Source organism: Larimichthys crocea, chromosome XX (assembly GCF_000972845.2).
Source record: "Larimichthys crocea isolate SSNF chromosome XX, L_crocea_2.0, whole genome shotgun sequence".
Classification (NCBI taxonomy): domain Eukaryota; kingdom Metazoa; phylum Chordata; class Actinopteri; family Sciaenidae; genus Larimichthys; species Larimichthys crocea.
The window spans coordinates 16,475,465-16,499,933 of NC_040030.1; the positions used below are offsets into that span (position 1 = coordinate 16,475,465).

At 44.1% G+C, this 24,469-nt stretch overlaps 3 protein-coding genes across 3 annotated transcripts in view; 1 reads left to right on the forward strand and 2 right to left on the reverse strand.

Annotated features, from left to right (window-relative positions):
* Positions 1 to 1,486, reverse strand: part of tead1a (TEA domain family member 1a) — a 43,482-nt gene extending 41,996 nt beyond the window's left edge. The window contains exon 1 of the mRNA XM_027272357.1: positions 1,034 to 1,486. The gene's annotated coding sequence lies outside the window, so the exon portion shown is untranslated. The remainder of the gene's footprint in view (positions 1 to 1,033) is intronic.
* The window catches only part of herc56.1 (HECT and RLD domain containing E3 ubiquitin protein ligase 56.1), an 820,440-nt gene that overhangs the window by 695,668 nt on the left and 100,303 nt on the right, over positions 1 to 24,469 (forward strand). The window lies entirely within an intron of this gene.
* The window catches only part of parvaa (parvin, alpha a), a 32,682-nt gene continuing 18,441 nt past the window's right edge, over positions 10,229 to 24,469 (reverse strand). Inside the window, exons 6-13 of the mRNA XM_027272360.1 lie at positions 17,341 to 17,456; positions 17,175 to 17,233; positions 15,473 to 15,492; positions 15,313 to 15,374; positions 14,853 to 14,921; positions 14,587 to 14,688; positions 11,537 to 11,609; positions 10,229 to 10,924 (exon numbers count right to left, since the gene is read on the reverse strand). Coding sequence (XP_027128161.1) covers positions 10,848 to 10,924; positions 11,537 to 11,609; positions 14,587 to 14,688; positions 14,853 to 14,921; positions 15,313 to 15,374; positions 15,473 to 15,492; positions 17,175 to 17,233; positions 17,341 to 17,456 — 578 coding nt within the window. The 3' untranslated portion in view covers positions 10,229 to 10,847. The remainder of the gene's footprint in view (positions 10,925 to 11,536; positions 11,610 to 14,586; positions 14,689 to 14,852; positions 14,922 to 15,312; positions 15,375 to 15,472; positions 15,493 to 17,174; positions 17,234 to 17,340; positions 17,457 to 24,469) is intronic.

Below are 24,469 nucleotides of genomic sequence, written 5' to 3' on the forward strand. Positions count from 1 at the left end.
TAACATTCTGTTTGTTTTTATTCTAAAACTGAAACCTTAATTTTGAAATAGCTTCACTGGCTAACATCCTGTTTACGTCCTCAGCCTCCATCCAAAACATGAGTTTAATATTTAGTTGTAGCGACGCCTTTTCATAGATTTGTCAAAAAATGTTCGCAGCTTTTCACTTTGCAGTCCCCCAGTTACGTTAGCCAGTCTTTGCTAACGCGACTTATGTTGCAGTAACTTTGTTTTAGTTACGTTAGCCAATCTCCGCTAACGCAGTTTATGTTGTAACTTTATGTTTTACAGTTACGTTAGCCAGTCTCTGCTAACGCGACTTATGTTGTAGTAGCTTAATGTTTTACAGTTACGTTAGCCAGTCTTTGCTAACGCGATTTATGTTGCAGTAGCTTTATATTTTACAGTTACGTTAGCCAGTCTTCGCTAACGCGATTTATGTTGCAGTAGCTTTGTCTCAGCATAATTTACATTTCAGCATCATGTGCGTCTCCAGGTGTTCGTAAATCTGAAGTTTAGCTGCTCGTCTCAAGCTAAATCCAGACTGTTAACTTTAAGTGAAGGGCCGTGGACCGCCCTGAAGGACCCCCGGGGCTCGGGGGGGTGGAGAGGGGAACCCCGGGCTTTTAGCAGCCGCTGCCCTAACCTGAAAATCTTTGTGTGTGTCTCTCAGATCTGTGAATGCAGCAGGCAGCTGCCTCATAAAGGAGTTGTTGTTTACTACTAAGCTCCGCCGATCTCAGGTTTCAGCCCCTCGGGCCCTGCTGGACTGTCAGCTCCCCGGAGGGAGGGGCTGTGACATAAAACAAACACAGATATGCCAGGGTCACAGACTGGAACACCTACTGCAACTCGACACCGCCCGGGCCAATCAACCAGCCGGTGGAGTTAGCATTCCACACGGCAGCGTGGCTGTGAAATACTCACGCACAGCTGATCCACATGTGCACCGTGCAGGCGAGTACAAAATAACAAAAACGTTCTTCTCTGGCGACCTTTAAGGTCAACAGCTTGACCTCGAGTCTGACCTCACCTGGTTTCCTGATGTTTTATTTAACGCTCTCTCGGCACCGCCCGGCATCCTGTATCGTCCTCGTCGGAGGGGCCAAAGCTTCAATCTGAGGGGGGCAAACATGCAATTTATTATTTATCAAGCCGACATTAGTCTGCTGAGATTGTGCGTGCGAGGTTTGAGATTAAATAAAAAGAAAAGATCAGATCAAAGTCGGCCGTCACTCCCTCAAAAACTCTTTGAGGTGCTAAAAATAATTTTGTGGAGAGACGAATGTTCTACTTCGGGCTTCAGCTGGAACCTTCTAATCTGTGCATCCCTTTTAATCTGTGTATAATTTAATATTTTGGTCTCCTCTGTGCCTGAAATGACAGAGACGGAAAGTAAAGACGGAGTGTGGATTTCAAAATGTGGGGAACAATCCAAACAATACGAGTGTGGGAGCAACTCCACGAGTCTGAGCCGAGTTTGAGGCTCCTCAACCTCCATTAAAACAACCTGCAGTTCCTCTAACGTCCACTTGAGGCTGGCTCCAGAAGTGAGTCAGTCTCCATAAGTCCCCATGTCCAAATGTCCAAAACTTCACAGCAGAAATAAACATGTTTACAGCCTGGTACAAAAAACAGTTTTGGTCTCTGTAGCTAATTTCCCAATTTTTTGTAAACTTCAGGAAAATTTCTGGAAACTTTCCATTGGGGAATTTTGGAAATATTCCAAATCAAACTCCATGGGAATTTAAACAAACTGTATCATATCTTAACATAAATATAAACATTTTATCTTCAACAGTCTCTGTGTGCTCTGGGCTCTAAAGTGTGGTCCAGGTACAGAGATCACCTGTGCAGGTAGGGGGCGTGGCCTCAGCAGCCCTGCAGTAAGCAGTGTGCTATGAGCATGTGTTTGAGGAAGAACAGATATTCAAGAGTACCTGCAGGAAATCTGATTGTTTTAGTCAAGATGATGATAAAATATATTTTCCCACAACTATATTTAAGTTCCCTGTTAAAAGGCCGACTTTGAGTTTTGTAAATTCCCGTTTATTCCCATGGAAAGTTTCCAACTTTGAAAATTCCTGGAATTTTGCAACCCTAGCTATGGTTTCATGATATTCAACAAACGACGTAGTTTTATGATGAATGAAACACATTTATTAGACCTCATATATTTTCCTTATTGCGGTGGCTGAGGTGGATCATCACCGGCAGTGGTTGCTCAAATAAGTCACCTGTAACCACACCCACCTGTCAATCAAAGCGTCCACGCTCTTAATCCTGCATAACTTTAAGCCTTAATATAATGTGAACAGGTGAGTTGTATATAAATTCACCCTCAGTACAGTTGTCATGAACGGGGAAATTAGCTACAGAGACCAAAACTGTTTTTTGTACCAGGCTGTAAACATGTTTATTTCTGCTGTGAAGTTGGACATTTGGACATGGGGACTTATGGAGACTGACTCACTTCTGGAGCCAGCCTCAAGTGGACGTTAGAGGAACAACATGTGATATATCCCGCGGGGTCAAGCCGATACCAAACCTTCGCTGTGTTCGGATTTTCTTCAACAAGAACGCGTTGTGGTCTCACTCTCTTTCTATGTGTTTGAGGAAAGAAGAAGAGAGCAAACATTTTAGAAAATCCAAGTATAAAAACTGATTAAAGTCAAAACTGAACTTTGGCCCTGACGCTTAGGTAATGCTGCAGCTGAATGGAGCTGAAATTGAAAAAGTATGAGTAATTAAAGTTCGACTCGAGCACATAAATTAATCAAGCTTTCGCCTGATGGGATTTATTCAAAAAAAGAAAAACACTTTACTGCAACCTTGAGCTTTGTGACTGCCGCTCACTTCCATCCTTCTACATATTCCATATTCTGGAGGGTTCGTTTGTGTACGTTTCAATAAAACCTTCAGTAAAGTGCGTGTATGGAACAAGACTTCTTTTATAAAGAACTGAATGAGTACATTTACGAGCACGGAGGCCGTACATGTTCAAGGTTTGAACCATCATTTCTACATATCGGCTTGTTTTAAATGTGACAAAATAAAATGTAATTAATAAAGTTTCTGATGATTAAATCTTTTTTTTAACTGTAGTTATTTCACTGGTCTCAACCTTGAGACCTTGAGATCGACGCTTTATCCAAGATCTGAAACACTTGAACGGTTTAAGAACTTGTTTTACACAAACAAAGCCAAAGCAAAGCTCTTCATGGTAAGACGCCATCGTATCTTAAAGAGCTCATAGTACCTTATTATCCCACAGGAACACTGCACTCTCCAAACGCAGGGTTCCTCGTGATTCCTTGTGGTTCCTCATGGGTCTCCAAAAGTGCTTTCAAGCTCCAGTTTTGGGTTCTGGAAGGAAACACCCTCAACATCCCGAATACAGCCGGTCATCCATCCATCTTCTTCCTTTTATCGTGGTGGCAGCAGACGTCCTTCTCCCCAGCAACACATTCCAGCTCCTCCTGGAGGATCCCGAGACGTTCCTAGGCTAGATGGGCTATGTAGTCCCTCCAGCAAGTTCTGGGTCTGGCCCGGCATCTCCTCCTGGTTGGACGTGTCCAGAACACCTCCAAAGGAAGCTCAGCCTTTTGAAGCGAAAGATCAGCAGCTCTACTCCGAGCTCTCTGTGGATGTCCGGCCACCCAGCAGAGGAAGCTCATTACAGTATCCGCGATCCCATTCTTTCAGTCACTACCAAAAACTCATGACCAGATGTGAGGGCTGGAACGTAGACGGACTGGAAAAACAAGAGCTTTGCCTTTCGGCTCAGCTCCATCTGAACGGTCCGGTACAACATCTGCAGTAGTGCAGATGCCGCACCGACCCATCACTCCATCTCACGCTGTTTCTCCATTAAGACCCCAATATACTTGAACTCCTTCCCAAGCGTCTTGGCAGATCGTCGGCCACCAAGGATCTGGGTTGTGCTTGAGGTTTCTGCCTCTTAAAAGGAAGTTTTTCTTTGCCACCATCGCCAAATATTTGTTCATGGTGGGAATTGTTGGGTCTCTGTAAACAATAAATACTATGTAGGCCTGCTCTATATGGAAAGTGTCATGAGATAACTCTTGGTATGGTTTGTCTCCACGCATGTATTAGAGTTGGATTTAGAGTTTTTTCCTGTGTTAGAGCGTTTAAAAGCCGTAGCAAGGATCACATCGCTCCCTCGTGAATCTTTATTTTATGAAATCTGCATTGAAAATGTTTAATGATATCACTTTAATGTTTTTCATGGTGGTAAATGTGGATGAATATTGGTATATAATGGTCCAAAATGTGTCAGGAGTCGTGAGTAAACACGTTTCATCACGGCGATACATCGCCTCATCTCAACGAAGCAAAATCAGCCTAATCAGAGCAGTCGTAGTGATATAATGAAGACCTTTGAGACGAAGAGCGGGTCCCGCTGATTGCCTCCTTCAGCCCTCTTCAGTTTGCATACCAGGTAGACGTCGGATAATACAGACCTGGAACGCTCAGAGCTTCTGCAGCAGACAGGAAACAATGAAACACAAACTGAAGCAGCAGTGTGTCGCACAAAGCATGAAGAAGAAACATTCATTTAGCACCACCATTAGGTCAAAACTAACGACTAAACTAACATGGTACATCCAAGCGGCAACCTCTGTGGCTATGAGATAAACCCACAAACTGCAGTTCCTCTAACGTCCACTTGAGGCTGGCTCCAGAAGTGAGTCAGTCTCCATAAGTCCCCATGTCCAAATGTCCAACTTCACAGCAGAAATAAACATGTTTACAGCCTGGTACAGAAAACAGTTTTGGTCTCTGTAGCTAATTTCCCCATTTTTTGTAAACTTCAGGAAAATTTCTGGAAACTTTCCATTGGGGAATTTTGGAAATATTCCAAATCAAACTCCGTGGGAATTTACTGTAAATTATGGGTAATTTAAACAAACTGTATCATATCTTAACATAAACATAAACATTTTATCTTCAACAGTCTCTGTGTGCTCTGGGCTCTAAAGTGTGGTCCAGGTACAGAAATCACCTGTGCAGGTAGGGGGCGTGGCCTCAGAAGCCCTGCAGTAAGCAGTGTGCTATGTGCATGTGACTGAGGAAGAGCAGATATTCAAGTGGACCTGCAGGAAATCTGGTTGTTTTAGTCAAGATGATGCTGAAATATATTTTCCAACAACTATATTTAAGTTCGCTGTTAAAAGGCCGACTTTCAGTTTTGTAAATTCCTGGTTTATTCCTGTTTATTCCCATTGAAAGTTTCCAACTTTGAAGATTCCTGGAATGTTGCAACCCTAGCTAAGGTTTCAGTTTTGGTCTCTATAGCTAATGTCACATCACGGATACGACGTTCATGTTTTGTACAGTCTGCACAAAGACTTCTTCCTATTGAAGTCTCGCCACCAAACGCCTTGATCCATGTATTATTACAGAAAATGTAGAGAATGTAATCATCACACGATCTATAGAAAAATATCTGAAACCACTCAAAAACTCTTTAAAGGTCTGCACTGAAGCAATGAACCACCTACGTTTAGATCAACAGTGCAATCCTTTCTTAATTCATGACAACAAAGGGTTAGGAAACATTTAAAATATGTCAATTTAAACGCTACATCCTCTAAATACAACAAGGTTATGTTGCTTTTACTTTAACCTCTTCATTTCGTGGCTTTGCTCTGAGGGTGATGGCGACTTTTTTTACACAATGCAACCTCAATGATGTACAGTGCGGTTTTAAAGAGCGGCAGATGGAGTGTGCCAGGGGAACAGAGGGCTTCAGGTACGCTGAGCCTTCTCTCCTTTTGTGTTTTTAAATGCTCCCTTTCATAGAAAAAAAGAAAAACGAGGGGAGTGGACCAGCCTGCTTTTGAATTTTTTGACATTTATTTGACGCACGGACAGAGAGCGCCATGAAAGATAGCAGTTACAGGGCCGAGGTTTAAGGGGCTCAATTTCCACGATCGGCATCGATCACGCTGCTCGGAGTCGCGGAGAGAGAATGAATGAATGAATGAAGAAGCCAAAAGAGGTCACGAGCGGCTTCGTCTGCTGCCTCTCAGAGTCTGATCGGAATCAGCTTTGTGTCTTTATGTGCATCATAAGTGAGCAGGGAAAGGACTACAACTCCACGACACATGTTCAAAGAATGAACTACAGATCACACGCAAGATACACGTCTGACTTACACAAAGCAACATGTTGACCCACACTGACCTGTGATCAGCTGAACGGTGTCTCTGTCATTCGTACGTCTGTTCTCACACTATGTAACTTTGGGCTCCGGGTCGGGAGAAGTACGTAACGCTTTTGTTAGTCTGTTAGCTGCTGTTAGCTCATGTTAGCTCAGTCTGTTAGCTGCTGTTAGCTCATGTTAGCTCAGTTTGTTAGCTGCTGTCAGCTCATGTTAGCTCAGTTTGTTAGCTGCTGTTAGCCAATGTTAGCTTAGTTTGTTAGCTTCTGTTAGCTCAGTTTGTTAGCTGCTGTTAGCTACTGTCAGCTCAGTTTGTTAGCTTCTGTTAGCTCAGTTTGTTAGCTGCTGTTAGCTCATGTTAGCTCAGTTTGTTAGCTGCTGTTAGCTCAGTTTGTGAGCTCAGAGCACTGGGGCGAGTGTTAGTATTTGTACCGTAGACGATTTGGACATACAGGGAATATTGACAGCTAGCGGAGACAGTGTCGTGCCAGAACAGGAGCTGGGCACTACATAAATTAGTATCGGCCGCTATGGACATAATGGCAGAGGAGAAGAGAGTGAAGAGGACGCCGAGCTGGGCTCACTGCTGTTTGACTAGTATGTAACATTAGCTGTTGGTAGAAAATCTGAATTATACTGTTTGATTGAGCTCACTAATTAGAATCCAGTCACATGAATACCTGCGTTGACTTTCACAGGTACTCCGTGCCTCGTGGCCTTGATCATAGTGCGACCCACTTGTTGATATTAATTGTTCATATACAGTAAGAAGCCCTCACCGTCACCGTCAGCTCTCCATGTGAGAGTACTTCACACTCGTATAGGAGGGAGCGAACACATACCGAGATATAACATCTGAGTATCTCCGTCTCCTCTTCGTTGTACAGTTTCGAGGCCGGGAAAGAGAGACATGTTGGCGCATAAACATATACGACATCGATACATTTATGACCGATGAAGCGATCCTGCTCTGCTCTGTAACATTACCTAAGTGGAGTACCAGCAAAACATCACTGGGCTATACGGCCGAGCCTTTTATCTAATGCCACATAATATAATAACGTGATACTTTATTGATCCCCACAATGAAAACAGCCTTTTCTGCTGCTGCGATTCATACAGAGGTCAGAGGTCAATGCCAAGCTGCAGAGGACCTGCCGGAGTCTGCGACACACTGGACCTTAAAGTTAGTTAAAAGTGATTCAGTTACACAGTGAGGGGGTTAATCTGTAACCTGTGAGGTTTTATCGTGTCTAAATACAGACGAGATCAAATTACCTGATGTGTTTCCTTTGGTAACATTAGCTTAGCATCAACAAACTTCTGGGACCCGACAAGTCCAAAGTCAAAGCTAACGTTACTGCGAAGGACGTAAACGTGTTGTGATATTGTGCGTTTAGCTGGCTGATGAACATGATCCATGATACAAATGTATGTAGTGCCCAGCTCCTGTTCTGGCACAACCTTGGCTCCACTTCCCGGGCCTGTAAACCTCTTCTTCTTTTTCCTGGTGGTCCAAAACACCTGGTGCTCTGAGCTCACAGTCCGCGCAGCCCAGGCTAACAGACTGAGCTAACAGACTGAGCTAACATTAGCTAACAGCAGCTAACAGACTGAGCTAACATTAGCTAACAGCAGCTAACAGACTGAGCTAACATGAGCTAACAGCAGCTAACACTGAGCTAACAGCAGCTAACAGACTGAGCTAACAGCAGCTAACAGCAGCTAACACTGAGCTAACAGCAGCTAACAGACTGGGCTAACATTAGCTAACAGCAGCTAACAGACTGGGCTAACATTAGCTAACAGACTGAGCTAACAGACTGAGCTAACATTAACTAACAGCAGCTACAGTTGGCATTCGTTTATCAGGTAACTCTGTAATAACAGCAGCTACAGTTGGCATTCGTTTATCAGGTAACTCTGTAAAAGTTACAAACTGTTGCTTCTATGCCTCTTATCAAATTTACTCTCTGAACTTTTGTAAGAGTTCCCGTTCCGTGACGCGGCGCTTCATCGCATCCGTTACTGCGGCGTGTCTTCAAATCGGAAGGAATGCGGCCTCCTCGAGTCCCCATGTGACCCCGCGCTCACGGACACGACAATGTAAGAATAATGCAATAACAATAATGTAACAAGGTAATAACGAGAGCGGCTGGATTGTTCCCTGGGCGGACAGAGGAAATGATCATAACATGGTTTCACATCCCTCAGGATCTGTAGCAGCTGACATGAGAGCATCTGAGAGGGCAATCAGGACCGGATACTGTTACTCGGACCGAACGTTACACGGCGCTTCAGGCATTTAGTCAACACACACACACACACACACACACACACACACACACATATATATATATATAGCATAAATGCATGTAGATCTCTCTTCACGTAAAAAATATTGAGCACTTCTTGACTCTAGGTGAACGCTCGTGAACCTTGAAAGCCCAAAACGCCGTTAACAAACAGAAATTAATTGAAAAGCAACTTGAGTGTGTGTAGCAGAGAATACCACTGTATAATTAATAACACACACATCATTCTCCACCCTTTCTTTAAAAAAAAAAAAAGCTATTGTGGAATGTGTTTAGAAGAATGAACTCTTTCATCCTGTCCGTGTTCGAGAGTCTGCGACGGGGTCAGCTCCAATTCAGAAAGCATTTCACACAGCCTGCTGAAAGAAATGTGCTACGGAGGCTTCGTTTGTCTTTCTGTGTTTGTGTGTCTGACCCCGATATTTGTTTTGAAGGAGCTGCATTCCTCTTCACTTCCTCTACAGCTGCATTCAGGGACTCGACGCCTTATTGAATGCACTGCATCAAAGCTGCAGACAAGTTGCTGGATCTGTTGTTCCGATACCGCAACATACAGTTAAAGGTCCAGTGTGTCAGATTTAAAGGGGTTGTTTGTTGTGTCTCGCCCATGCTACATTATAGTACTAAGTAAGTAACAATATTAATACCACAAGCTGGCTCATTCAGGTTCGTAAGCATGACTGTAGAACATTTAAACTGTAGCACTGACTGGCTTAATTAAAGTCTCTAATATCAGTGACAATCACAGTCAGCCTTGTGAATTTCTGCCCAGCAACCAGCTGCAGTCGACCAATCAGAGCAGAGCAACAAACAGCAGCTGTGTCTGTCAGTTGAAGCTGCTGAGAGAGAGAAAGCCTTCAAAGTTCACCTTCAAACAAGAGACCGCTCTGACCAAACTGTAGGTCGTATCAATGAACAGAGAGGATTTTAAGCATCCTCAGGTCTCGCTGAACGTCTACATATATAATCTGTGTGGCTAAAGTGTAAAAATGTGACCTCTAGAGCGAGGTAAAGAACTGGTACGTCTGCTTTCCCTCCACAAATCTCTGCTCTCAGTTAATATGGGAGTAAATGGGGCAGTTGGTGGGTGATCCTGACACATCTGAGGTAACAGAGCCAAAACTATAAGTCTGACAGCTTCAGCAGGTTCATGTGAGCGAGCAGCACAAATTTTCCTACAATCTGATGTTCAAATTATTTCTGTAGAGTGAAATTTGTGGCCGTGAGAGCAGACTAAACATTATTTTTTGGTACAGATTTTCCACTCTAGCAGTCATGTGACTCACTCTAGCTTCCGAACATTCCGTCCATAAGTGCCCATGTTAAATTTTCCCGCTCTTTTTTTGGACGACTTTCTCGAACACGTAATCGTGACCGTCTGATTTAAAGTGGAGATTTACAGGCTCGTAATCGGGCGAACAGTGGACGAGTCTCAGACGTTTTTTCTTCAAATTAAAGCTGAAAGTCGGCACTTGAACCTCACACCCATCGCTTCATTTTTAATCCTTAGAGAGCCTAAACTAGTATCTGAGCGCTGAAGGTTTTCCTCTTCATTGTTGACTGAGTGTGAGCGAGCAGCACAAATTTTCCTACAATCTGATGTTCAAATTCTTTCTGTAGAGTGAGATTTGTGGCTGTGAGAGCAGTTTAAACACAGTTGGACCAGTTTGGAGCGTTACTAGACACACGAATAAAGACAAAAGCTATAAAACACAAACAGAGCACGTCTGCTGAGTAAAGCCTTTATGTAGTTTTACAGTGCGAATACAACAACAGAGCTTTGGTCAAATATTTCAAATGTTCCTCCACACGTGCAAAAGAAAATCTGAAGCGTTAAGACAAACCGGGGAGACACGTACGTCCCCGATACGAAGCATCGGGATCAGACCGTGTTCACATGTTTAAATAAAGGCACTTACGAATGACAAAGAACAAAAAGCAGAGAAGAAAGAATGAAAAGAGTGTATCAAAAATGTACAATAAATACAGTTACAATTTTTCTTTTCTGGATTAACAGATACGTGTTGTTCATCTAAAATCTCCCCTTCGTGCTGTCGATAAAGGGGGAAAATACGACCTAACTAAACATTAATATCGGCTATCTTATTTAGTTCATAAATGCCCAATTTACAATAAAAAACCAAGCGTTTTGTGGCACAGGAGCCGAATGTCTCTGCAGGAATTTAACAAAAATTTGTGTGCGATACATTGGACAAAATGTGACGCATGCATTCAGATAAAAACAGATTTTTACAACAAATAGAAAGAAAGAAAAAAAAAATCATATTTAAGCTTTAACGTGTGGTCCGTGGTATAAAGTGTTCCCTCTTCGTCAAACGTGGTGCTCAGTCTACGTTCCGGTACCTGGTGAAGAGGTTGTAAAGGACGCGCAGTGTCGATTTAAGGTCACAGTTCACGATATCTGGAAGAACAAAAAGAGATAATAGAAGAGTTATATAAAGACATTTTAGAGTTCAGATCTCCACATTCCCGCCTCTCTATAGCTCTACGGCTCATATCGAACTGGGCAAATGTTTCCGTTAGCAAACAACAGCTGTGAGATGCTCCGGTTGTACTGCGGTTGTTGAGAAACGATTACACGAAATCCATTTGAGAACGCAATGCAAACATTTTTAAAACCTTTTAGCTCATTCAACATTTGAGTTAGGTTAATCCATAAAAAAAAACACATGTTGACATATTACCATCTTATAAAGTTGTTGCTGCAAACATGCGAGCAAACAAATTAAAATGATTGAACCAGGGCAGTAAAATAGAGAAACAATGAGCTGAAAGAGGCTAAAATGCTTTGTATAGCTGGTGGAGTCATCATTTCATCTATTGTTTATCTAAAAATATTTATAACATCTTAAAAAAAAAGAAAAAGAAACTTAAATTAATTTAGCTGGTTACATTCTACCAGTTAAACTTTGAAAAATAACATGGACCAACGTGTGTCAGCCTCATATTTGATTAACATTAGGTGAATATAAGCATCAGATATTAAAATTGTTGGATTAAACGTGCGTCGTACCCTCTGGTCGTGGCTTTGGTCTCTCCAGACCGCCGTCCTGCATCAGCTCGAAGGAGAAGGACACGTTGTGGACCTGCAGAGAGAGTGACGAGGCTGTTAGGATGCAAGGAAGCACTGAAGGAAGCACGTTAACTCCTGAGTGTTCAAATCCACCCGACCTAAACTTTACACAGTGTTGGCAACTCCACACACACGGGTTGATAAATCCCACGATTCAATCGTGATATCACAGCCTTCTGTGTCGGCAAACACAGCGCGGCTCTGCTCTGTAAGACCGTAAGCCTTCAGCAGCTGCACAAACACTAATCATTTACCAACGGATACATGTCGGCAGAGAAACCTCCGAGAACGAACAGAGCGAGCGAGCGGTTATTACATTATTATATTCTGCGCATGGAGGTTCTCGGGTTTTACTGGAAACTGACAATTACATTGGACGTGACGAATGGCGCCAAAACACAGAGCTGACGTTTACTCAGAACACCGACCACAAATGTTCTTCAGGTGGAACGTTTAAAGATTTATTTTGATTTGTTTAGACGAGTGAACGTACGGTTCTGTCGAGGAAATCAGGAAAGAAGCCAAATGATGCCAAAACCCCACCGGGAATGTCACGTCACATCACGGTCGCAGCGCTTTTTTGGTCCGTTCTCCACAGGAGCGTGTTTTCTGGTTTATGTGCTTCTAAACACGTAAATATGATACAACATTTAATTGTTTCCCTTTTGGCTATTTTTAACAATGCATTTTACTTTGAAAATCAACCGGATTAATTTATGCTGTTTGACTTCCTGTCAGTTTGAGCTGCTCTGTGCAGACTGACGCGGACTGCTGAGTACGTCTCCGCGATGCTGTTTTGAGCCGTTCTCCACACCACTTCAATCGAAGTTATCTAAATATGTAAATATGACAATTCAAATAAATATATTGTTTAAAAACAGTCAATTTAATTACGCCTCCTCTAGATGTTGCTGATCAAACAGTTTGTTCTCCTCTTTTCCCCAAATGAGAATCGTCAAAGAATCGAATCGTTAAGCAGAATCGATAAAGAATCGAATCGTTAAGCAGAATCGATAATGGAATCGGAATCGTAAAAATCTTAACAATTCCCATCCTTGGCGAACACTGGACGAGTCTCAGATGTCTATCTAAATATGTAAATATGACAATTTTCAAAATACATTGTTTAAAAACAGTCAATTTAATTACGCAGCATATTTACATATTTAGAAAGCACATAAATAAATTAAAAAGACCAAATCTGAGCAAGTTAACGTGTGGAGAACGGCCCCAAACGGCATTGCGGAGAGTCGAGATAGACTTGAAAGATGTTTTCTATTTTCTACTCATTGTGTGTATGTGTGTGTGTGTGTGTGATGTACTAAAAGCGTCGCCCGATGACGCTCATTGTGTGAAGCGTGTGACCTTCGCCATCTAATACAGTCAAAAAAATAAAAATAAACGAGCCTTACGTAGAGATCTGGTGAGCTGAAGCTTTTCTTGATGCTTTGTGCTACTTCTGCACGGTTTATCATGGATAGGCCTCTAGGCCCACACACACACACACACACACACTAATACAGCCTCTAAGCCACTCCAGTGTTTCCCTGTGCAAAAGGAGATTACAGATGCTGTGGGGCCGGTGCCGGTTCTTCCGGGCCAGGAGTGTCTATGGTGTGTTTGTGTGGAGTTGTGTACATTGTAGCACTGGTGCCCATTCTGCCTCGCAGCTTGGCAGGGGCCGCTGGCCAAGACCCAAACAAAAGGCTACTGTGGTGTCTCCGCAGATTGCCTGTTCAGAATACCGTAGTACTACAGAGGCCAGCAGCGGACAGAGAGAGAGGAGCGATGGCTGGGTGCTGAATGGGCTCTGGGGGGAAAACGGATGGCATTTATCAAGCTATTGAGAGGAGAGTCCTGGCTCCGAGCGCACGGCGCTCCTCAGAAATGGAGTATTGATTCGAGAGTGTTTCTTAAACTATAGGTCACGAACAAAGACGGGTCACGGCCCGTTTCTCGCGGAGAAGAGATTGGATTCATCAAAACGGCGACGCTCGCAACCATACGTCTGCACGTCTGCTTTCGTAAGAATAAAGCACACAAGCCAGAGCTGCTTTCTTTATTTGTAACTCAATCAACAATGAAGAGGAAAACCTTCAGCGCTCAGATACTAGTTTAGGCTCTCTAAGGATTAAAAATGAAGCGATGGGTGTGAGGTTCAAGTGCCGACTTTCAGCTTGAATTTGAAGAAAAAAAACGTCTGAGACTCGTCCACTGTTCGCCCGATTACGAGCCTGTAAATCTCCACTTTAAAATCAGACAGTCACAGTTACGTGTTCGAGAAAGTCGTCCAAAAAAAAGCGGGAAAATTTAACATGGGCGCTTATGGACGGAATGTTCGGAAGCTAGAGTGAGTCACGTGACCGCTAGAGTGGAAAATCTGTACCAAAAAATAATGTTTAAACTGCTCTCACGGCCACAAATTTCACTCTACAGAAATAATTTGAACATCAGATTGTAGGAAAATTTGTGCTGCTCGCTCACATGAACCTCCTGAAGCTGTCAGACTTCTAGTTTTGGCTCTGTTAGCTCAGATGTGTCAGGATCACCCACCAACTGCCCCATTTACTCCCATATTAACTGGGAGCAGAGATTTGTGGAGGGAAAGCAGACGTACCAGTTTTTTACCTCGCTCTAGAGGTCACATTTTTTAACTTTAGCCACACAGATTATATATGTAGACGTTCAGCGAGACCTGAGGATGCTTAAAATCCTCTCTGTTCATTGATACGACCTACAGTTTGGTCAGAGCGGTCTCTTGTTTGAAGGTGAACTTTGAAGGCTTTCTCTGTCTCAGCAGCTTCAATTGACAGACTGTTTGTTGCTCTGATTGGTCGACTGCAGCTGGTTGCTGGGCAGAAATTCACAAGGCTGACTGTGATTGGCTTAATTAAAGTCTCTGTCTAATATCAATGCTACAGTTTAAATGTCGGCTTGAATGAGTGATGCAGCTTGTGATATTAGCATGAAGCTAAGTGAAGACACTTTACCTTTTGGTCAAAGTTCTCTGGTGTGAGGAAAAAGTTGTAGAGCGGCACAAAGTATCCCTCCAACAGCCCCATCAGCAGCACCAGATAAACACCGTCTGCGAACTGAGACAACAGCTGACAGTCAGAAAACAACACCAACACTACAGACTGTATGCTGCATGGGGAGTCATACAGTAATACTGAACACTGGTGACACAGGTTGATATGATTATTTCAGAGATCAGTAAACAAGAAAAAAAGAGTTCCAGTGTCGGTGTGTGATGTACCTGTGTGTCCAACTCAGACACCTCCAGGTTGAGCTTGTTCAGGTGTTTGTTCACAAAGGTGATCAATGTCTGAGGAAACAAGCACAAAGTTCAGGATCAAGAGCTGCACGCACAAATCGACAAAACAAAAAGTTAAAAGCTGAAAATATGCGGCGCTGGCCGCCACCGTGTTGGCTGTACTGCCTTCTCTGCCAATGCGGAAGTACCAAAAACTGCAGTTCCTCTAACAACCACTTGAGGCTGGCTCCAGAAGTGAGTCAGTCCCCATAAGTCCCCATGTTCAAATGTCCAAATTCACAGTGACCCAGATTATTTGCACATAGGACGACGGTGAACTGAACCCACAACACGGTCTTGCAGAGAGGAAAATGAACGGTGGACTGCCTGGCTTTTTCTTTTATCTGTATGTATTTAAATGTCGTTTGCATTCAGACCTCCGTGACGGTGGCTGATTCAGTACCTTCTTGACGACGTTGAGTTTATCTGGAGCGTGGTCGAACAGGGTGTCGAAGGCGTCACGCTCTGCGAAGACAAATAAAAAAAAAAAGGAGTTATCGATCAAGGAATAAATAAACAAATAAATAAAAGAAGATCCTGAAGAAAACATTGCGAGGACGTACCATGTCTGCCAGAGAAAGCCCTGAAACAGAGAGGGGGAGAGAAATCAGAGGCGGCTTCTTCCGGTTCAATCACAGAGGAATGTCGTGGATTATCACAGAAATGACAATACAATAATGTGGCTTAATTTGATTAACAATAAACACACGTACACCTGGGTATAACGCTCACAATGGCCGCATACTATAGCACAATGCAACCATCCTGAGTATTGATGCAATGAATGAAGACGTGCGGCTCTTCTATGGGAATGGTCGGCCTCTCCGCTCCGTTATTACAATGTTAGCACTTTGGAGGATGTCGCTGCTGGAGGGTGAGGGGGGGGCTGCAGTGTGAGCCTCCCCGAGGAAGAGATATCGCGGTGGGCAGGCCAGCAAGACATGGCAGCCTCTCACACACACACTCATGGATACACTGTCACACGTGTTCATGGTGTAATCTGTGATGGCAAAGGCAGGCAGGTCTGGGCAACGGTCCTGGTGGTGTGGTAATAACCGTATTTCCACTGTGACCATGTGAGTGTTGGTGAGCCTCAGTGTGTGTGTGTGTGTGTGTGTGTGTGTGTGTGTGTGTTATTAACAGTGTATCCATCCGTGACAAAATGTGTGTGTTTGTGTGTGTTGGCCTGCTGTTATCTCCCTCGTTGCTGCCGTCAGGCTGCAGGACAGCCTCACAGGGAGGGAAAAGAGAGTGTGTGTGTGTGTGTGTGTGTGTGTGTGTGTGTGTGTGTGTGTGTGTGTGTGTGAATTCGTCAGCTAAGGGTGCCATCACATATCTTGTTGTCTTATCGCCACCTAAACGGTGTTTTGCACCTGAAGTACGGCAGAGAAAGAAATGAAATGTTCATGTGATGAACAGTTTGTTGTTTAAATTTAGTAATTTTGTTGTTACAATAAATCCACAACCTGCAGTTCCTCTAACGTCCACTTGAGGCTGGCTCCAGAAGTGAGTCAGTCTCCATAAGTCCCCATGTTCAAATGTCTTATATGTTAGTTCATGTTTACACGAGGCTTTGGATGTCTGGAAAATGACGAGTAAGACACATGTCCTCTAATCTTTTGGACAGATTTCTGCATTCATTCATTTTAAGAAGCTCAATCATCGCCAGGCGATAGCTGACGGGTTCTGAGAGCGCTCCGTACGGACTGATGCAACCGTAACCTGCTCGATCTTCACTGTTCAGCGATCATAGGTGGGTAGTGACCGTGTTTTGGTCACAGTTCCTCCAAAAAAAAATGGCCAACTTGCTTGTTGATGACCAAGCGCCAACCTCCACGTCTGTGAGGTGAAGCCAATGTGGACGTTCCAACGAGTCTTCATGTTAAAAACTTCACAGCAGAAATAAACATGTTTACAGCCTGGTACAAAAAACAGTTTTGGTCTCTGTAGCTAATTTCCCCGTTCATGACAACTGTACTGAGGGTGAATTTATATACAACTCACCTGTTCACATTATATTAAGGCTTAAAGTTATGCAGGATTAAGAGCGTGGACGCTTTGAGGCTTCATTCAGCCGCCTCAGCTCCTCTTCAGGCTTCAGTGCAGCGTGTTATAAAGATACTCTTTAAAACAGCATTAAATGAAATGACTGTTTTTGTGTGCAGATGTGATAGAAAGCGTCTGTTAGCAGCAGGTTCTACTTTGCACTAATGTGTCTAAACACTGAGTCTAAATGCTACATGAGGTGTAAAAACCCAGTCTCACTCTGTGTTGCCGGTGATTTCCTCTTGGATTTGTCTGGACTGAAGGATGCCCTCTCTTTTCTGAGAGACACAAACAGAGAAGAAGAATGAAGCGTGAAAAGCCGGAGTAGTGGAGAGCCGTGTTAGAAAAACAGCTGCTCTGTGTTTAAACGCGACGCTACACCCACCTGGACGACCACGACTTGAATAGAAACGTGGTCCGGCAATCTGATCGGAGCTCTGAAATGTTGCGACAGCGCCACCAGCAGGTGCAGAATGGCAACTATACTCTTAGCATGGACGGCTAACGCGAGGAGACAAAAACAGAAAAACATTAGTTACACACACGCTGCACGTAAACAACATCATGACCTTTTATTCATGGACTAACTGCGACATGCGACACACTCACTGCTGTTTCTAAACTTTTTTTTTAAAAGAGTTTCTTGTATTTTCTCTTTTTTAAAATGTTTAAAGTGTGTCTGCAAACACCTCGCACTGCCGAACAACAACCCACATATTTTCTATTATTTTCCATCGTTCCAGGAATTTAGAATTAAAAGTCTGAGATGGCGAGGTTGCAAAGACTTCAGCAGAAGATTTCAAAAAAACAAAATAAAACAAAAATTAAGCTTTTGTACAGAAAGAAAAGAACAGACAGAACAACTCGAGTTATTATTTGTCGACGACAAAGACTGACGGGTCTTCAGCCGCCTGAACAAACAGGATTTACCTTCGGACCCGCGAAACAATCAATCAAGTGTCTTTGATTGCAACCCTGTGGCGAAATCAGAGAGCGAGCTAAAAGCCTTCATAAAACCTATTAGATCCTCGCCGCGTTAAAGAGGAGCCACATAAGTTATTGTAAAGGGGGGGATGAAAGTGAGGCCAAACAAAAGTGAATTGATTAAAAGAGAGCTGCTCAAATAAAAGGGGCCGCAAAATCAATTACATTCCTCGTTTATTCACCGCGCTCTTTAGCATTTATGAAGACATCTCGTACGAATAGCTTTCAAGGCCAAACTTCGACCAGAGGGCACGTTTCAGAATGTTTGAAATAAATTCATTTGGTTCGGCCTTTCTCGCCGTCTTCAAACTTTTCTCTTTGTCTCTGTCCTGTCTTGTATTTTTCTGACGTCCTCTCTCTCTCTCTCTCTCACAGTCTAATCTGCTTATTAGCCTTCCATCTTCTCCTTTTATATACGTTACAGATAATGACATGAGTAAAAGGCGAGGCGGCGTGTGTGTGTGTGTGTGTGTGTGCTGGGAGCTTGGTGGTAATTATCATTGCTCGCCGTGTCAGATAAAAGAGTGCCATCAAAGGAGACGCGGAGAGCTTTATTGACATGCACGGCTACCTCTGGCTGTTGTTCTCAATCTGAAAGCTTACGGTTCGATAAGACGAGCACGGTGTGACGTAAATCTGCAGGTGGAGGTCTGAAACAACAACAGTGGTAATGCTACAACCTTATGAATGTTGTTCTGTTGTTATCTCAACTTCCTCCGTCAACGTCCTCTTCGGTCTCTTTCTTCTCTGCCATGATGTCTACAGAGGCTGCTGAGCCCGGCTCCTGTTCTGGCACCACACCCGTCAGCATTCCCTGTAAACCTTCTTCTTCTTCCTCCCGGTGGTCTGATGCCACCAACTAGGGCTGCCACGATTAGTCGATTAGTCAATTAGTCACGATTATGTCAACAACTAATTTAGTAGTCGGCTTATGCCGGGTGCATTTCCTCCGTGGCGGTTCTGGGTCAGCATGGAAAGACTCGGGGGCCAAGGTGGCTCACGGCTCCGCCCGCGAGCTTTACAGCGCCCGCCCACCTGCCCCTCTCCGGGACAGTCAATTTACATATGATCCGGAGCAAGAAGGACGAGGAGTCGACAAGTGGAAGCCAAACATCAACCAGGTCACCAACAGCATGTCTTGCCGCTCACCTCTCCTTTTCTCTTCTAGCTTCCTCGTCAGTCCTCTTCACTCTCTTCTCCTCTGCCATCATGTCCATAGAAGCTACAAGCGCGGTACCTCCTCTTCTTCTTCCTGGTAGTCCATAACTCCTGTTGGACAAACACTCAGTTCGTCAGCTTGGCGGGGAGCTCAGAGCGACGGGTACCCGTCGCTCTGAGCTCACCGCCAAGCTGACGACTGATCTAACAGCAGCTACACTGTCAGAAGTTTACTCTCACCCAGCTCGGGCGTCTGTCTTTCAGCCTTTTTATTTCACCAAGCTCTCCAACCACAAAAGTCAGTCCCAAATTTACTCTTGTCCGGCGGCTTCTTGCTCGCTCACCCTCCTTTTCTCTTCTTAGCTTCCCGCCGTCGCGTCCTCTTCACTCTCTTCTCCTCTGCCATATGTCCATAGAAGCTGCTGAACCCTTTAGTGTGCAACACTACCTATCATTATCTTAGAAATAATCTGTCAACCATCAAACAAACGTCCGGCACTCCTCAACAAAACAAGTCCAAAGTCAAAGCTACTTATGTATACGCAGCCCGGTTCTGGCATGACACTGGCTCTAACAGCAGCTACAGTTGGCAGCAGTTTACTTCACTATCTTAATGTCCGTTGCGTGTACCGTACTGTTCTTTCATACTCATCTGTAGAAAATGACTCACAGACTGTAGGTACTGAACTTGTCAGTATGTCATTATCGTGCATGATGTGAGACTCTGGTAGTTCTGACATCCGTCTCTGCTCTCTCGATAGAGGAGAATGAAGTGCGCACCATGGTGGACCCAAACTCCAAGAATGACCGCAACTGCAGGAGCTCATGAAGGTTGGAAATGATTTCATCTACCGTTTATCTTTGATAACTCGCAACGAGCATCAACTAGAAGGTTTACAGGTTAAACAAAAGTTAAGGTATCGGTGTGCACATCATGACATCACCATCCCCAACTCGAGTTGGCAGCGTGGAGCCGGCATGCTCAGGCATGTGAGGGATCGGGAGGCAATCACTGGAGTCAGCAACTTTTGTCAGCTACCGATGGGGCAGAGCAACAATTTATGTCCAGCAGGACAGTTTTCAACACCTAATCAGCACCAGCCTGACAGTGAGACACAGCTAAAACTCTCAAAGCTCAGATTCTGCTGGAAGTCTGCGAGACCAAACACCAAGACAATCCCTGAAGATGCCGCGTGGACGGGACGACATCTACTAATTACACAGATCATTAAGGTTTTACTGATGACTCTTTCATTGTAGGTGCTGATCGACTGGATAAACGATGTCTGGTCGGGGAGCGGATCATCGTCAAAGATCTGGCTGAAGATCTGTACGATGGACAAGTCCTGCAGAAACTGTTCGGTAAGAACACGAGGAGAGACGAGAGACTAAACTTTACAAAGACAATCTTTTTTGACATAAAATGTCTCTGCTCATGTTTTTTTTTGCTCTCCAGAAGAAGCTGAGGGTGAGAAACTGAACGTGGCCGAGGTGACCCATTCGGAGATCGCCAGAAACAGAAGCTGCAGACGTTTTTGGAACGAATCAACGACTCGCTCAAACTTTCCACCAGGAACATTCGCTGGAACGTCGACTGTAAGGACAAAAAAACGCTGACGCAACTGTTTCCTCTGTCACGTTTGGTCTCAGCTGTTGCAGTGTAGTCTTTGAGCGTGCCCTTTTAGGAGTACTGGCAGTACTGTCAGGTACAGTTTCGTTTTTGTTAGCCGGGCTGCCGGCACTGTAGGGGAAGGCTGACGGGTAGCAGAGCCGGTGTCGTGCCAGAACAGGAGCCGGGCGCAGCACCTCTGTGGACATAGGCAGAGGAAGAGAACGGAGAGGACGTTTGAGATTAGAGTGAGGTGCAGTTGTAGCAGTACTTGTTGTGTTAGCAGTGCCCCTGGGTTACGTTTCAGGTACCATGGCCTTGTGCTAAGTTAGCTGCTGTTAGCTCAGTTTGTTAGCCGGGCTGCCCGGACGGTGAGCTCAGAGCACCGGGGGAGTGTTGGTGTAGGGCTGCTACAAACGATTTTGATAGTCGACTAATCACGGATTATTTTTTCGATTGGTCGACAATCGGATCATATGTAAATGACTGTCCCGGAGAGGGGCTGGGGGCGGGCGCTGTAAAGCTCGCGGGTGGAGCCATGACCACCTTCGCCCCCGAGTCTTTCCATGCCGACCCAGAACCGCCGCGGAGGAATGGCCCGGCATAAGCGACTACTAAATTAGTTGTGTGACATAATCGTGACTAATTGACTAATCGACTAATCGTGGCAGCCCTCAGTTGGTGGCATCACACCACGGAGGAAGAAGAAGAAGGTTTACAGGGAATGCTGACGGGTGTGGTGCCAGAACAGGAGCCGGGCTCAGCAGCCCTTAGTACATAATGGCAGAGAAGAAAGAGACCGAAGAGGACGTTGACGGAGAAGTTGAGATTAGGGGTGGGCGATAATCGAAATATACCGAATAGCGGGGCTTGTTTCTACGTGAGAGATGTATGAAATGACTATACGCGACCATCGAGTACTTGTCATGTAAATGTTTTTAAGCCGTTGGCATTTACTTCTCCGGAGTTTTTGCCTGTGTCACTCCTGGTGCTGCCACGCACACGCACACTGCCCCGCCCACCAGAAAATCCCCTGCGCGCATGCGTACTTTTTGTATCAGGGAGGAGAGAAGAGCCCGAGCGAGTTAATTGAAGATGGAGACGGACGACTTGGTTCCGAAGAAGAGCAACTGCGGTCCACGCAGCCGTCTCCTCGTTTTTCGCGTGGCACGTCAGACTTCAGCGCTCCAATATTGCAAGTGCGCCCTTATTGCGACTTTATGTCAAATACTTTGAGAAAACTGGGAAAGTCAGCGCTAGCTTACTGCAGCTTGGTGGACACTTCCGGTTTTCAAAAGAAGACGTGGGTGTTAAATTTATTAAAGGTTTAGTTATAAAATGAAAGAATGGTTAAAATTTTGATTAAAAAGTGGTGTCCTCATAAGCATAATATGATCCTGCACTGCTTCAGTGCTCATATGTACATTATGAAACTATATTAAAAATGCATAAAAAATATGACAAGTGTTAAAATGCTATAAAAAGAGGTGTGTCTCATACGCAAGTGTAAATCTACTGTTCACATTGATTCTGGGCAATTACAATGCTATCAAGGTAATAATGACATTATATTTATTAGAAATAAACAATCAAAACAACAACAACAAAAATATCGAGATATATATATGTGTATCGCGATATAGCTAAAAAATATCGAATTTGGTTTACAGGCCATATCGTGCAGCCCTAGTTGAGATAACAACAGAACAACATTCATAAGGTTGTAGCATTACCACTGTTGTTGTTTCAGACCTCCACCTGCAGATTTACGTCACACCGTGCTCGTCTTATCGAACCGTAAGCTTTCAGATTGAGAACAACAGCACCAGAGGTAGCCGTGCATGTCAATAAAGCTCTCCGCGTCTCCTTGATGGCACTCTTTTATCTGACACGGCGAGCAATGATAATTACCACACAGCTCCCAGCACACACACACACCACACACGCCGCCTCGCCTTTTACTCATGCATTATCTGTAACGTATATAAAAGGAGAAGAGGGAAGGCTAATAAGCAGATTAGACTGTGAAGAGAGAGAGAGAGAGAGAGGACGTCAGAAAAATACAAGACAGGACAGAGACAAAGAGAAAAGTTTGAAGACGGCGAGAAAGGCCGAACCAAAATATTTATTTCAAACATTCTGAAACGTGCCCTCTGGTCGAAGTTTGGCCTTGAAAGCAGCGTACGAGATGTCTTCATAAAGGCTAAAGAGCGGGTGAATAAACGAGGAATGTAATTGATTTGCGGCCCCTTTTATTTGAGCAGCTCTCTTTTAATCAATTCACTTTTGTTTGGCCTCACTTTCATCCCCCCCTTTACAATACTTATGTGGCTCCTCTTTAACGCGGCGAGGATCTAATAGGTTTTATGAAGGCTTTTAGCTCGCTCTCTGATTTCGCCACAGGTTGCAATCAAAGACACTTGATTGATTGTTTCGCGGGTCCGAAGGTAAATCTGTTTGTTCGAGCGGCTGAAGACCCGTCAGTCTTTGTCGTCGCAAAAATAATACTCGAGTTGTTCTGTCTGTTCTTTTCTTTCTGTACAAAAGCTTAATTTTTGTTTTATTTTGTTTTTTTGAAATCTCCTGCGGAAGCTGGCAACCTCGCCATCTCAGACTTTTAATTCAAATTCCTGAAGGGGGGAAAATAATAGAAAATATGTGGTTTGTTGTTTGGCGGTAACAATTTTAAAAAAGAGAAATACAAGAAACTCTTTTAAAAAAAAGTTTAGAAACAGCAGTGAGTGGGTCGCATGTCGCAGTTAGGTCCATGAATAAAAGGTCATGATGTTGTTTACGTGCGGCGTGTGTGTAACTAATGTTTTTTCTGTTTTTGTCTCCCTCGTCTTACCGTCCATGCTAAGAGCATAGTTGCCATTCTGCACCTGCGGGTGGCGCTGTCGCAACATTTCAGAGCTCCGATCAGATTGCCGGACCACGTTTCTATTCAAGTCGTGGTCGTCCAGGTGGGTGTAGCGCGCGTTTAAAAACAGAGCTGTTTTTCTAACAACACGGCTCTCCACTACTCCGGCTTTTCACGCTTCATTGTTCTTCTCTGTTTGTGTCTCTCAGAAAAGAGGGCATCCTTCAGTCCAGACAAATCCAAGAGGAAATCACCGGCAACACAGAGTGAGACTGGGTTTTTACACACCTCATGTAGCATTTGACTCAGGGTTTAGACACATTAGTGCAAAGTAGAACCTGCGCTAACAGCCTTTCTATCACATCTGCACACAAAAACAGTCATTTCATTTAATGCTGTTTTAAAGAGTATCTTTATAACACGCTGCACTGAAGCCTGAAGAGGAGCTGAGGCGGCTGAATGAAGCCTCAAGCGTCCACCCTCTAACCTGCAGAACTTTAAGCCTTAATAATGTGAACAGGTGAGTTGTTATAATTCACCCTCAGTACAGTTGTCATGAACGGGGAAATTAGCTACAGAGACCAAAACTGTTTTTTGTACCAGGCTGTAAAACAGGTTTATTTGCTGTGACGTTTTTAACATGGAGACTTATGGAGACCGTTGGAACGTCCACAAATGTGGCTTCACTTCACAGACTACCCACCGATGATCGCTGAACAGTGAAGTTCGAGCAGGTTACGGTTGCATCAGTCCGTACGGAGCGCGTCAGAACCCGCAGCTATCGCCTGGATGATTGACTTCTTAAAATGAATGAATGCAGAAATCTGTCCAAAAGATTAGAGGACAGTGTCTTCTCGTCATTTTCCAGAAATCCAAAGCCTGTAAACATGAACTAACATATAA